This window comes from Plectrocnemia conspersa, unplaced genomic scaffold, assembly GCF_051122295.1.
Source record: "Plectrocnemia conspersa isolate PC_06_02 unplaced genomic scaffold, ASM5112229v1 ptg000003l, whole genome shotgun sequence".
In the NCBI taxonomy this organism is placed as follows: Eukaryota; Metazoa; Arthropoda; class Insecta; order Trichoptera; family Polycentropodidae; genus Plectrocnemia; species Plectrocnemia conspersa.
The window spans coordinates 9,947,312-9,962,205 of record NW_028277167.1 but is presented as its reverse complement, the minus strand read 5'-3'; the positions used below and the strand labels follow the sequence as shown (position 1 = coordinate 9,962,205).

The 14,894-nt window shown below is 27.3% G+C and overlaps 1 protein-coding gene and 1 long non-coding RNA gene across 4 annotated transcripts in view; both read right to left on the bottom strand.

Moving 5' to 3' along the window:
• The window catches only part of LOC148236570 (uncharacterized), a 158,866-nt gene that overhangs the window by 131,936 nt on the left and 12,036 nt on the right, over positions 1 to 14,894 (bottom strand). For both annotated transcript variants that reach the window (XM_088183276.1, XM_088183271.1), the window contains exon 2: positions 13,465 to 14,041. Coding sequence is in view for 1 of the 2 variants with exons in the window: in XM_088183271.1 (XP_088039397.1) it covers positions 13,465 to 13,564 (100 nt within the window). In the remaining variant the exon portion in view is untranslated. The remainder of the gene's footprint in view (positions 1 to 13,464; positions 14,042 to 14,894) is intronic.
• Positions 1,605 to 4,758, bottom strand: LOC148236571 (uncharacterized). Of its 2 annotated transcripts, none has more exons than XR_015808988.1 (3): positions 3,109 to 4,758; positions 2,963 to 3,027; positions 1,605 to 2,863 (listed from the first exon to the last, which is right to left on the bottom strand). It is a non-coding gene; the product is annotated as an uncharacterized LOC148236571 (long non-coding RNA). The 2 variants fall into 2 exon arrangements; XR_015808987.1 differs by having other exon boundaries at positions 1,605 to 3,027; positions 3,109 to 3,152; positions 3,221 to 4,758.

The following is a 14,894-nucleotide window of genomic DNA, read 5'->3' as shown; positions in this document are numbered from 1 at the left end:
CCAACAACTATCAGCATTTAAATCAAAGTAGATACATCGGCAATTTATTAACTAATAAAACAACTTACAATTAACATATGTATAATTAATAATCACGACATTCTCCGTGAGATTAGGAAAATACAGAAAAACCTAATCTATAGGAATAAAAATAATATATTAATCACTAAATCCGATCTATGAGACCTTTACTAGTATGGTATTCAAACCCAGGTCTTTCATGTATTAGCCACCGACTTATATAACTAGTACCAATACTATTTATAACACTATGAAAAAAACATAAAAGTTAAAAGTGGACTTAATATAGAATTTATAAGTTATGATTTAAAATTATAATAAGAAAAAATTAAATCATTGCAAGTTTTAAAATAAAAATAGATAATATATAAGACAATAAATTTAGTTTTTAATAAATTTAACTTGTATTTTAAATATTTAATTTTTAAAATATTCTCACATTAAAAATATTATATATGGTATATAAATTATAAATGATTCTTTAAAGTTGCTTAATAAAATAAAATATATGATTATAAATTATGCTAAGCTGTCTTATTTTAGTAATTCATTCAAATAAAGCAATCGCTTAATGAATAATTCAATGTATTTGTATTATTTTTCTTATGATTTAACTTGTTGAATAATATTAATGTTTTTTTTAAGTAGATATCCCATGAATCGTTAGTGCTATAAAGAAAATTGAAAAAAGTTCATTTGAAAAAAAAAATATTAAGTCGAAGTCAAAGTCTATTTTATAAGTATAAACATACAAAAAATGCTTATTTATAAGAACTAGCATTTTTTGTCTTAATAACTTTTTTAATAAAATGTAGGTAGATCTATGACTTTTTGGATGTTTTTCCTTTTATATATTATTTATATTATTTGAAAAAATAAAGACTTTAATGATTTTTTTTATATTACTTTAGAATGCAATAATTAATTATTTGTATTAATTTTTATTTTAAAAAAATGTATCTGAGTATTAAAATATTTTTTTACAAAATAAATATGGTATACAATATATTTTTTTTTGTGGGATTTTCTTAACGTAGTTAAGATTTTTTAAATATTTTTGAATAACCGCCATTTTAAAGCACTATGGTGGGTCAGAATTGCTAACAAACAAAGCTGAAATATTATTTATATATGCTTTCTAAATGAAATATTATAAAAATATCATAATATAAAAAGCATAAAAAATTTAATGAAAAATGTTTGCTTTCCCATAAAAAAATGTTTTTTGACATGTCATGTTTTTAAAAGTATTATATTAAAAAAGACCAGCTATTTTTTCACATATTTACAAATTAAAATTAAAGTGTTGACAGTGAATATTTATTAAGTAAAACTCACAAAAATATAAGAAATATTGCTATTTTTTTATAAAAAAAGCTAAACAAATGCAACAAAAACCTACTTTATTTTTTTTTTGGTCAATATTTGTATTAATACTACTATTATTTGTATCAAATTCTATTTTGCAATAAATACATAATAATTTACATAGATAATTTGAATATTTATTAAAAAAAATATGTGAAATTTGAATAATATTGAGTGACGTTTCCGGTTTACATAACATATCCGATGTCATCTTATATATAATTGTTCTAATCCGCTTCCGCCGTCGCTTCCGGACGCGCATAACTTTAAACGAAACATTCTCCGTTCAATTATCTACTCTGTAAATCGTATCGCTTTGTATTAACGGTGTGTAACAATACACGTAAACAAAGGAAATATATTTAATTATAATAATAAATAATAATAAAAATTAAAATTGAATTTGTTCCGATTGATTTTCGAGCCGCCGGTAATGCGTTCTGTTGTTTCGACCAATCAAAAATAAGCATTCAAATATTCAAATAGCGTCGACCAATGAAAAATAAGCATTCAAATTCAAATAGATAGTACCGTGACAACACTTTTAAATAATTATTATTTAATAATAAAATTTTGCTACGCGACAATAATTTTCATTAATTCGTCATTTGACTGAATAAAAATTAAATATATACATAATGTGTTGAGGATTAGAAGAATACATTGATTAAACTAGATAAACAATCATAAAATAATCTTCGTAATGAAATTTTCAAATTTTGAATTCCCGGCGACGGGCTCCGAGGCCTAAAAGTGAGTTTTTGCTTTTATAAATAATCGGATTGCAAATTAACTAGGTGTGTTATATAACTATGAAAATTAAATATATACATAATGTGTTTAGGATAAGAAGAATACATTGATTAAATTAGATAAACAATCATAAAACAATCTTTGTAATGAAATCTTCAAATTTTGAAATCCCGTCGCCGGGCTCCGAGGCCGAAAAGTGAGTTTTTATAATAATATCACATAAACATTATCATTGCTTTCCGATTTTATACACATATACGTTAGATTTTAAGAATTTTAAATTAACCAGTTATGTTTTAAACATGAACGTGTAATATATCCTTAGTATGTGAGGATTGAAAGTTAATGTCGATCAAATCGGCGCTGTCGGACAGCTTATAAATGTGTAGTTTCTTGGATGTTATCTAATAAACGACATTTTACAATGATTATAAATATGTGATTGCATACCTGGAATAATCGATAGCCAAAATATCTAAGAGTGGGTTATTTTTAATTCCGATGTGGCAAAATATGTACAATTTTTGTTCTGTGCCATCATTCCTCTTTCTGAATAGCCAAATTTAAGATATTCAGTTACATCAAACTTATGTAGTATGTTCTTTATAAAAAGATAATACTTGCTGACAGTGACTTCAACACGAGAAGATTAACTCTTTGTTTATATATACCAATTCTACGTTGTAGCCATATAGGTCATCAAATTGTTCCATCATTGCTTCTGAAAAATAATTAAAAAACAATAAGACTCCTATCAAGAGTAAACATTGAACACATTATTACTACTAATATAATCCATAAATTAAATTTAAACGACAACCAAAGAACACAATTGATGGATGTACTGTAGAGGATTAAACACGTAGATTGGCATCTTTTCATCTTCTACAAAATTGTCACAATATGTCATATATTTTTTATTATTACTAGCATTGTAATATGTTTAATTAACTTCGGTATGTATACCTTTAATTGCCAAATCACCGCTGTTTGTCTTTTAATATTAGATCCTGGAAAGTCAATAGTAATTTTGTTAGAATAACCGTGTTATATTATTCATTTATAACTAAACACTTACTGGCACACCCGCAATTTATAGTTTTGTCTATAATTTCAAATGCTGCATCACTTGAATCATCTTCAATTGTCACTTTGTAACAAAAATCCCGCGATTATAACATATTTCTTGCCAGATCTGACAGAAGAACTGTCAAAGCAAATTTGGGAAGTCCCGCGCTTGAGAACGAACTAAATTGATTTTAACGAGCGAAATTGATTTTAACGAGCGAAATTTATTTTAACGATTTAAATTGTATAAAATTTATTAAAATATGTATAAAAATCATCAAATACAAAAAAAAATGTTTTTTAAAATATTTTTTTAGTTTATAGATTTAAAATATAATATAAATAATGTGGATATGTATTAGCTTCTCTATACAGAAAAAATATGTACCTAAATTTTGGCGAACGTTGGCAATTTAAAGTTTTAGTTTTTAGAGAATTTTTAAAACTTTGCTTTAAAAAGTATTTTAAACAAAAAGGGGCAAAGTTTCAAAATAAGTACTATTCATTACCAACCAACTACTAAGCGCACAGTATTGCAAAAATCCATCTTACTGACGCCTTTGAAACTAAACTACACAAAAATGTATAACACTAATTTAAATATTTTTTAAATTAAAAGTTTCAGAATAAAATTTCAACATTAATTTTTTTCAACATTAAAAATATTTTTTATTTTATTATGGATTTTAAATATTAATCATTTATTATAGATTTTAAATATCATTAGTTCATTATTAATTTTAAATATAGTGAAAACTTTTTACACTCATTAATTATTAAAATATATAATGCTGCGCAGAAAAACATTTACTTTAAAAAATATGTAAATCAAAATATTTTTTAATCAAAAAAGACAAAGGTTTCAAAATTATTAATATTTTTAAAACGCACAAATGTAATTAAAAACTGACTTTTATATTTACACATAAAACATAGAAATATTTTTTTTAAATTATAAAGTAACTTATGATGTCACCAAAAAACTTTTTTATTACGAAAATTTAAATTTATGATATAATTGTGTTATGCAGCGTTAAAACTGGCACTCAAACACATAAAATACCCTAAAACACAATCAATGACTTATAATCACTCACATTGCACTAACTATATATGATCGATTGTGTTGTAGCGTTAGTAAGGTGTAACAAAATATTTTTTCATATCAGTAATATTTTTGAGCGGATGTGTAACTGATGCTATTTATTATTATTATTATTTATTAAACTGTAAACCTACTTTTAAATGATACAAAATGTTACGTTTTAATATTATTTTTTATGTTGAAAACATTTTGATATTTTTTGTTTCAATAATATTTAGTAAAGTTACAAACCTATTTTAAAAAATATTACAACGAAATCTCTTTGTAACGAATACCGAAATAACAAAATTCCCAGTATAACGAATCTTTAATTTGTCCCCGAAAAACTTGCATACAAAATGTTTTCATTATAACGAAGACTGATCTCAGTATAACGAAATATTTTGATCCGAATTTAAGAATGACGTTGCAACTTTACACAATATTTCTCCAAATTCAGTTCATTCTTGTATTTCTACAATACTGACTTTCGTGAATAATAATTACATGCAAAAATTACTTAACTGCAGCTGCATAAACAAGAGTAATTAAAGAAAAACATATCTATTTATTTTACAAATTATTTAAATTAAAGCCTAATTTTAAATTATGATTTTTTAACCTCAATTAATAGAAATAACAGAATATCTATGCCAATAAATATTTTTAACAAAATAAATTATTCTGCATCAAAAATGTTGTTATTAAAAATAGCAGTCTTATTAAAAATTATACATAAAATTATTTTGCAAAAAAGTTAGAAACAGTGAAATCATAATCAAATACATTTTCCCCGGTGGATATATATTTCTTCAACCGATAATATAACTTAACTGCTTTTGGTTTATTTATTATTTTTAATAATACAACTTAGGAAACCGCAAAAAAACTCGAAAATTAAAACTAGAGACCAAAAAACGCATTTAAATTTCCATAATATTGTCTAATTAAAAGCATAAGAGATGATTTTTTACTCTTAAACAAATTATTCAAGCCTAAATAATAATTAAATGAGCTATAAATTGACGTTTTAGGACAAAAATGTAACAAAATATTTTGTATTTTTATTTCTAATACACAAATTTTGCGATTTTATTAGCAGATATTAGGCTGAAAAGGCGCCTTAAAGACTTTAAAACCAGTTATTTTAAGTAGACCAATTATTGTCGATTTAAGTAGTTTTTGGGTTTTGAAACATTGTCTTTTAGCAGCAGTGAGTTTTTAATCTGTTCAAATATTGTTCACTTATATTTTTAATTGCTTAATTTTACACTGACACAGTTAGGCACAAACCAAGGAGGAATTTATTCTGGAATATATCAAGGATATTGATATTAGATCCAAACAAAAAAGAATATATCAAGGATATTGATATTAGAGGGCAAACTACAAATCTTAGCTCTATTATATTACGCCAGTTTTATGACAGTGTTATATAATATATATTTTTTTTAATGATAAGCCTGAATTTAGTCCTGTGACTAGAGTCTCCAATTACTCGAACCATCAACTACTCGAGTATCGAATATTAAAATTTTAAAATACTCGAGTACTCGAGTACTTTCGAATATTTACCATATGTACCAAAATAGCTATTATTCAAATTTGTGCACATATAAATAAATAAATAAAATACTTAGTATGTTAATTTTTACAATTATTTTAACTTCACGAACATACTTTTTAAAAACAATAATGCAAAAAGTGTCTCGAATTTAATATTACTGCTAACCTTTGGTTTTATTATTCCCGTTATGGAAAAAACCCTTTCCGTTGCTGTTGATGTTGGTCTTATTGTCATTAACGCGTTGGATAAGGCTTCTAATTTATATCTGTTCACTTTTTATAGATATAAAATTTTTTGAACGCTCTTTTTATGTTCTCTTCTTTCATTCCCTTCTCTGCTTTTCTCTTATTTCCTTCAACTATTGACAAAATAGCATTTTGTAATTCTTCTTGAATAGATTTTTTTTCTTAACAATATACAATATTCTACTCCTTCTGATTAATGTGAAGAATTTAAATCTATATCCTTCGAAGATGTATTTGGGTGAATCCCTTTCACTCTAGAGCTAAACGGTTCGCAAAGAACTGACTTTACTTTAAATGCCTTTAAAACACACAATTGTTTTGATTTCTATTTTAAGCTGAGGGATCAGTATAAACAATTTACAACACTTTACGCTACAACTGCATAGTCATAAAACCTAAACATTTTTTTGTTGATATTTCATATTGTTCATTTCCATAAATTAGATAAGTCGGGACTGTCGAACAGAAAACACAAAAGAAATTTCTCCGTCGTACCCACTAACATAGCCGACGACCGGAACTATGCAACTATGGAACTATGAAAAAATTATACCTGATAGTAACCGCTCTATCTCGGGACTTCGGACATACACGCCAAATAAAAGCAAGACTTTAACCTTTACCGGACCGAGTTAAAGTTATTTTTGTTTCTGAAATATTTAAAAAAAAATTAATTTCGAGTATTAATCGAGTAATTTTCAAAATACTCGATTATCAAGTACTTGAAAAATAGACAAAAATACTCGAGTATCGAGTACTCGATTACTCGAATTGGAGACTCTACCTGTGACCCAGTACAGCCTGCAAAGTTGAAATCCCAGATGTTTTATTTTGTTCCAAATATGAGTTTTGCAGGTCAGTCTTGTGTCAATCTTTCAGGTAGAATTAGATTATTAAGATGTTGTGTGAAAGCAGTATCATAGTTTTAGAAATAGTCCAGGGTGACACACTTTGTCAAAAGCTTGGGCTATATCTAAGAATACAGATGAGCAGTATATATAATATTTATATACATTTATGGAAAGAATACATTTTTCATTAATGTTTCTATTAATCATAAATTCGAGTATTTAATTTTACAATTCGATAAAAAAATTATACTCTATTTTTATCTAACCTGTGATTTAACATTGACTTTTTGATCGTGATTTATTCGAATTAGTTTTACATATTATCAACTTCGTAAATTATCTTGTGTATTTTTATAAAAAAAAATAGTAAAATTGTTATATAACGTTTGAATGCCAAGGAGATTCTCCCATAGCCTTGACTTTCAATAGAATAGACTTATCTTTCGCTATTGTGGGACACCGAAGCTCAAATGTAAGCAAGTACGTGTAAAACAGACGGAAAGGCAATTTATCTTTTACGATTGATGACTTATGAGAAAAACGTGTTTGAACATGCGATCTGTATGTTTATTGGTGAGGTATCTTAAATTATTTACCACCAGTATGATCATTGCAAATAATTAGTTAATATTTAATATACAATATTAAATACATAATATGTATAGTTATAACAAAAAATTATAAATAAATAAAAATATATCTCGTTTTACATATGTGCCTTTAGTGCATATTATGTTAATACAGACATCAATTTTATTTAAAATTCACACTGATTCTATTATACAAAATATATAAATCATTGCATTGATACACACAATGACGATTTTGGCAACACTGGTTTTTAGAAAGTTATGTTAACCCACAATAACGCAGCCAGCATACGTCGGAATGCATAATGATAGAAATCAGCGATGATCGCTATTATAATAACGCAGACTATTATAATACATATGAAAGGATATAATAATTATAATAGTTTAAAAAATGTATTACGATTTACGGATTTGCCGTGAATTGTGTCGCAAATCGATTTATGTCCACGATAAAAATCTGCGATCTGAACGCTCGATACTTACTAAACAATTACAACAAAGGCATTCCATTGCCTTGACATAAACATCTTGTTATGCCATCGAAACGAGTTTAATTGAATTTATGTAAAATGTAAAAAAACTACCGTAAATAATTACTGCGCGCCTACGTGAAATTTTCTGCCATAACTTTTGTAATCAATATAGAATTTAAGTAAAACGTATATTTTTAACAATTATTTTAAATTGAGTTCGAACATGTCTTTAATGGTTGAAATAAAAAAATTAAATAAATATAACAGAATATAAGTGATGCGCATTTCCAATTAGCTTTAACCTTGTGATAGTTTTACTATGCGTACTAAAAGTTATATTATCAACATTGTGACACATAATTATGTATAAAACAATTATAATATTTTTTCATAAGAATGCTGTTTTAAAAAATCTTAAAAAAATGTCTTTTTAAAATTTTTTATATAATTATTATTTCTTCTTAAAATTCGATATAGTCAATAATAGCTTTTGGGCTAAAAATTAAAATATTATAAAAAAATACAGCATAAAGCCCTCAAAGGAAAAAACATCTCAACTATAATATATAGGCTCGTAACAGATACTTCAATTTGGAATTTAATTAAGTAGAAAGCCTTCATCAATAACTTCCACTAGAAACTCTGAAGAAACTGAACACGCACAAAGCGGTGGTACGCTGGACATCGACCGAGACATATACGGTCAAAGAATCAGCAGATTCCCACTTCACTTCAACTCTGTTTAAGCTAAGTTTAACCCGATCTTGAAAAAAAATGGATTATTATTCCGAACTTATTTGAATCTAGAATATATACTAATATTTTAACCATTACAAAATCAACGGAGAGTACTTAGTGCAAAATGTATCTATCTAATCATTAATATTTTTGAACAGCTATTGTATTGCTGTATGTGATAAAAAATGAAAACTTCTCTATTGATTGTAATTAATAATAATGTCATTTTTATGTATATGTAATCATAATAAATGGCAATAATAACATTATTGACTAACTTCATGCGTAGTTTACAAATCAGTGTTTGTATATATGCTTATAATATTTACCAAGGGTTGCCTAATGTATTGCATTTTTTCTTACAAGTATCACTATCGCAAACCAGTTTTTACCTAGTAACATAATAAAGGCAGTTTTTCAATAGTTATGGACTGTAGCATAATTTTGATGCACGTCATAGATTTCAAGGTTAATCCACTTGTGCCTGTCGTTTAATCAATGACAAAATAATAAAATGCAGCAAATAAGATCAATTTATATACCGCAGCACAACTGCAACTGTGTTTAAATTTACATTTAGCCACTTTGATGATGGGATAGAACGAATAAAATCAGTAGAATGAACCTTCAAGGATAACGACGTATACATTATCAACGCCAAAGCGTAAGCAGGTGCATACAATATGTACGATATAATAAATCGTAATATATTAAACATAGAGCCTTGCTTAAGATTTTTCGCGCCTTCCTTCCTCATTTTTTTACAACGAATAACTTAACAACTTTATAAATATATTATTCACAACCTTGCAGATAAAGAAGATTTAAAGAAATCGGGTCAAAACATTTCACAACCAAGCCAGCGGTGTGTCGCATACAAAAAATCTTTAAGATAATTAATTACATCAAAAGAGACTAACAGCGAGTTTAGCAATGTCTTCAATAGATTTACGAAACAAAAAAAAAGTATTGTATTAAGAGTACTTCTCAACATCTCTTTAAGAAACATGAGCACACTCCAAAGGCATAATGGAGTTGTATGCCTTTAAAAACTTTTACATAATGATTCACTCGAATATTTACGCAACGCCGTTTTAAAAGCTACCATGTGCCACAATGTGAAAAACCAGTCGATTAAGATAGTTTCTTATATGCATTATGTCACACTGAGATGTGGTTCTATCATATAATATAATCAATGATTAGATATGGCATTTTTTAAATAAATAATGACATTATGTGATAGTTTATTTTCAAGATACAATCCATGACCTCAAAAGATTCCAATCTGAAAATATGCGAAATTGAGATGTTTTCCTTTTGAATTACCTTCAAAAGATCTTAAATTTTGCATAACAAGACATCTTATAAAACATGTTATGGGAAAGAGTGCTTAAAAAAATACTATACAATATTTTTAAATACATTGAAATATGTACATTTTCTTCTTTCAATAAAAATTTAATTATGAAAAATTTTCATAGATGTTCTTTGTATATTTTGTAAAAATTGCGGATCTTAGAAAAATATTAATAATAGAAACATTTTCATGTTTTTGTCAATAGTAATATTATTTTTAATAAATTAACTTAAAGTTATTTGCAAAGAATTTTAATTTATAAATAAAACCGACTTTACTGTATTTGAGAATTTTAACAAAACATTTTAGATGACTGTAAAACAATCTAGAAACTGTATTTAAAATTACACTGCTCTACTTCTGAAAGTCATTACGAGTCACTGAAAAAAATGAGTATACTAACTAATAAAAAACTGTACATGCCTAAAATCCTTTTACTATACTATAATATTCGATAAAATTTTTTCATCAAATTTTCACCTACAAATAAAAGTCATTATCATTATATATATCTATATCCATTTTATTATTGCAAATTAACGCAATAACATAAATTATGTACTTCTTATTAATTTAGAGCCAAAAAAATAAGTATGAAAAATACAATGAAAGATTTGAAATATTCGTGAAATTCTACTATGAGTACTATGAGTTATTATTTATTAAAAGTTCGTCAAATAATTTTACATAAATAACTTTGATAATCGCAATATAAGCAATTATCTAAAGATCATTTAATATAGGTTATTTAAAAAAAATCACTGGGGGTTTTATTCATATGAATTACAAAATCTTTGAAGACTGATAAGTAAAATTTACATAGTTACTCTGTAAGAACCTACTAAAACATAGACCCTTTTAATAACTTCCTCTAACATGCGATTAAAATGTAAATGAAATTGAATTTCGTTGATTTATATTTTTATTAAAACTAATAACATTTCAGATTCATTTTATAAAATAAATCGATTTTGAAATTAACTTTTAAGGATATTTTACGATGAGTTCAAGTTCGTGTTTCGATTAATACAACTAGTCGTTAGGATTTTCACCTTTGACGGTATCGATTTTCTTCCGCATTATTATGTTTAAATTAATAACATATTTTTTTTAAATATACACTTTTTTGAAACACACTATTGCCACATATAACCAGTTGACCTCTACGTGTTTTTTGAACTCATCTTCCTTCCGCCAAACAGGGTCATCGAAAGCAAAAATGCCACCGCAGAGCTGACCACCCGCAAAACGTGTTGAATTAACTCATTGAATGCCTTTTTATTTTGTTTATTATTCCGTTTTTCCGATACTACATACAATAAAAAATCTACCGAGAGTGCAGATTATGAACTCTTGCAAAGCAAAGCGAACGAACAGCATCGCCGGTAAGAGAAAACTGCCACACAACAGGTTTATTCTAGAGCCTGTTTTTAAAACATTATATTAATTTACCTCAATACATTTGCTTATTTCAAAGGTGAGGTGCATAAACGCTATCGCCGCTTCATGACTTTTTTATCACGGGCAAGTTCGACACGAAAAAGCGATTAACTGTCGGCGTTAATCTTGTTTGTCAACGGGGAGCGTCTTGTTTCGATATTTGCAAGTAAATTAAATATTTTTGCATGAAAATTTGCCTCTAATGAATGGAGTACTATAGATATGTAACCCGAGGACATAAATACAGGATTTTAAACCTACTAGTATATTAAAAAAAAATTAAAAATTGAATCTATTCCATTAAATTTTATCTTCAGATACATAAAAAAAACAATTAAAACACTGTGAATGTTTTTTTTTAATATTACTAGAATTGCTCTTTCTAGAAAACTTAAGACATTTTAGATGTTTTTAATCAGAAGTAATATACCTAATATATATTAGTGCATATATTAACTTAGTTAATAGTGTTCAATCTAAATAGTGTTTTTAACATTAAAACCGAGTGAAAGTGAAAATTACAAAAAATCTTATCTGTGCGAAGTAAAAAACAGTGTATGTAAAAAAAATCCGGATGATGCTAAGAGTATCTTGGCGAAATATATAGAGAATTAAACTCAAAAAGAAAAACGCGATATATATATAAAATTATTATTGTCATTATTTTTACCTTGATTATCTGGATAAATAAAACAAATATTGATGTTTTTTAATACATATAAGATATTCTCTATGAGCTGAAGTTGCTCATTATTAAAGATTTTTCAATACCTTATTTCTACGACCTAGCTTGATTTTAAATAATCATCACTGTATTTATCCATAAAATTACAAAAACTAGGTAAACTAAATCTGAAATGATCTGTCAGAATAATAAATATATAATAATAAGCAATTCCGATCTCATAGATACGATAAAAATTAAAAAATGGATTTCGAACTCAAGTCTTTCAGGTCAAGTCAGCAACTTACACCACTCGTCTATCGTTCTGGGTTATTTCCATATCGAACCAAAATATAACATATACTAATAAACAACATATTGGTTTTATTATGCATATTAGATTAGCTTAATATTAATAATTTAATTTAGTTATAAATTATACATTCAAATAATTTAAAAGTATTAATTACTTATGCACAGATATCATTTCTAAATTCCTATAAATTTTGCAACATTAGAAATTGCCTATCTTGCGAAATTTAAAATTGCGAATTGATTCATACAATGTTTCACATTTATTCTGAAAATGTAATGTTTTTAGCGAATTAATATGTTAATTCACATAAAAATACATAATACTGAATATTTTATATGTAACGAGTAAAAAAATGTATCATATTATGTGGATAAAATTTATATGCCAATATAAAATTTTAATGTCGTTTTAGAGCAGTGCAAAAAGCAAATGTGTATAATATAAAATGCATAACTGTGAATATAAGGCGGTCAAGGATGTCAGCATTGGAACATAACTTTTGGTACAGAGGTAAAGGAAGTTTTATAGATCGTATTATTATAAATGATTAGATTTATATATTTAAAAATAAATATCAAAATATATAACTAACACGATTAGTAATACATAAATTAAATACATGCACATCGATAACAATTTCTCAATGGCGGAAGAGCGAACCTCAAAAACAACCTTGATGTCCATAAATAAGCGATTTTACGCACAAAAACGAAAGTGAGAATAATTTTTTTTCATTCCTGGAATTCTCGGGGGAAAAAGAGAATTATACCATAAATGTGGATCGTTAACCTCGCTTTTACTGAGTCACATAGCCATGAGTTGTCAATCTGGCATCTATTTCCTGTATATATATAATTCATGTTTCACGTCTGCTAAAGGGCACACTTTCGATCTACGGTTAATAAAAAAAACATACGACTCACCTTGATCCTGAGCATTTTGAAGATGATGCTGCAGATGATGAAGATGGGCGTAATAATGATGGTGGTGCAGGATGCACTCAAGATCAGTACAATTTAACATTGTGACACTTGTTTTAAAAAACACTAAATCACTATATATTTAGAGCACTCTATCTGCGAATCAGTACAATCCACTGTCATCTAATTGTTGTGAAGTCGTGTTTCATCTTGGTCAGTATAAATTTTTCTGGTAAGGGTCGGCCTTAAGTCTTGGCATTTGTGGTAGGCGTCTCGCGCCCTTTTCCCTTTTGTCCAACGGTTGTCCAAAGCTGGCAATAAGAGGTGAGAGGGGCCACGAGCGAGCGTGGCGCCCACCGGTCTCAGACTGATTGAACCAGTCTGCGAGTTTCTTTCTAGCCAAACGGCCTTTTGCTTTCGGTCTTGGATACTTTGGGATATCCGAGGTGCAGGCGAACTGCAGACAGATCCGATGGACCGTGACCGGTCAGTGGTATTGTGTTTTTCCACTTGTTATTAATAGCGGTAAGGTCGCCGAGCGGTGTCCGTCAATTATGTCGTTCCGAATGTCGTCCTTCACCTGTTAAACGAAAAAAATATATTATTAAAATCAATGACAGAAAATATTGATATCAAAATATAAAATAATATTAGGCCATATATTTTTATTAATATTTTAATCGTTAAAATCTATAGTTTTATAATACAAATGGAAAGCATATCAACAACATCGGTAGTGAAAGTCCTGAAAATAACTAAAAGTGCTCTAGTTCTAGCATTTAAAAGCAAGAACAGAGGACGTGACTCTCCGAAGTCCATATTTGGAGCAGCATGAGCACTGAACTATGCCTCAAAGAAGTGTGCAATCAAATAAACACTTTTACGGGTTTACAATGAAACATTAATCGAGTCAGCTTCTAGTGTGTTGCGGACTAGAACATCATAAAGAGTGCTCAATACTATATTTTTTTAAATAACACCCAGTTCTCAAGATCTTTATCGATCTACTGTGAGTTTGCATAATGTAGACTGAATTACCACCGTTTTTCAAACTTCACAACAAAGTCTGTCTAGAATATTTACACCAAGACGGCATCGAGCACCTTGAAAATAAAATTGTGTGATATTTCATACCAATGAAAGAATTGAATTGGACTGTACTTTTTTTAAATTTTTAGTCATCTGCATATAAAAAAATGAGTTATTCATTATAAGCAATAGAAACAGCAATGAACCTATGTTGGATCCTTGCGGTACTCCAGTAGAGAAATTATATCGTTCTGAAAATGAGCTTTCATACTTGACGAACAAATATCTATCTGTTTTAATTTAAGAATAACGTCGTCTAACCTTCAGGAAATCCGAAATTAGTTAATTAGATTGACCTCTTAAAAATTGAAAAGCTGTATATATAACTCCATTTGTACAAAAGA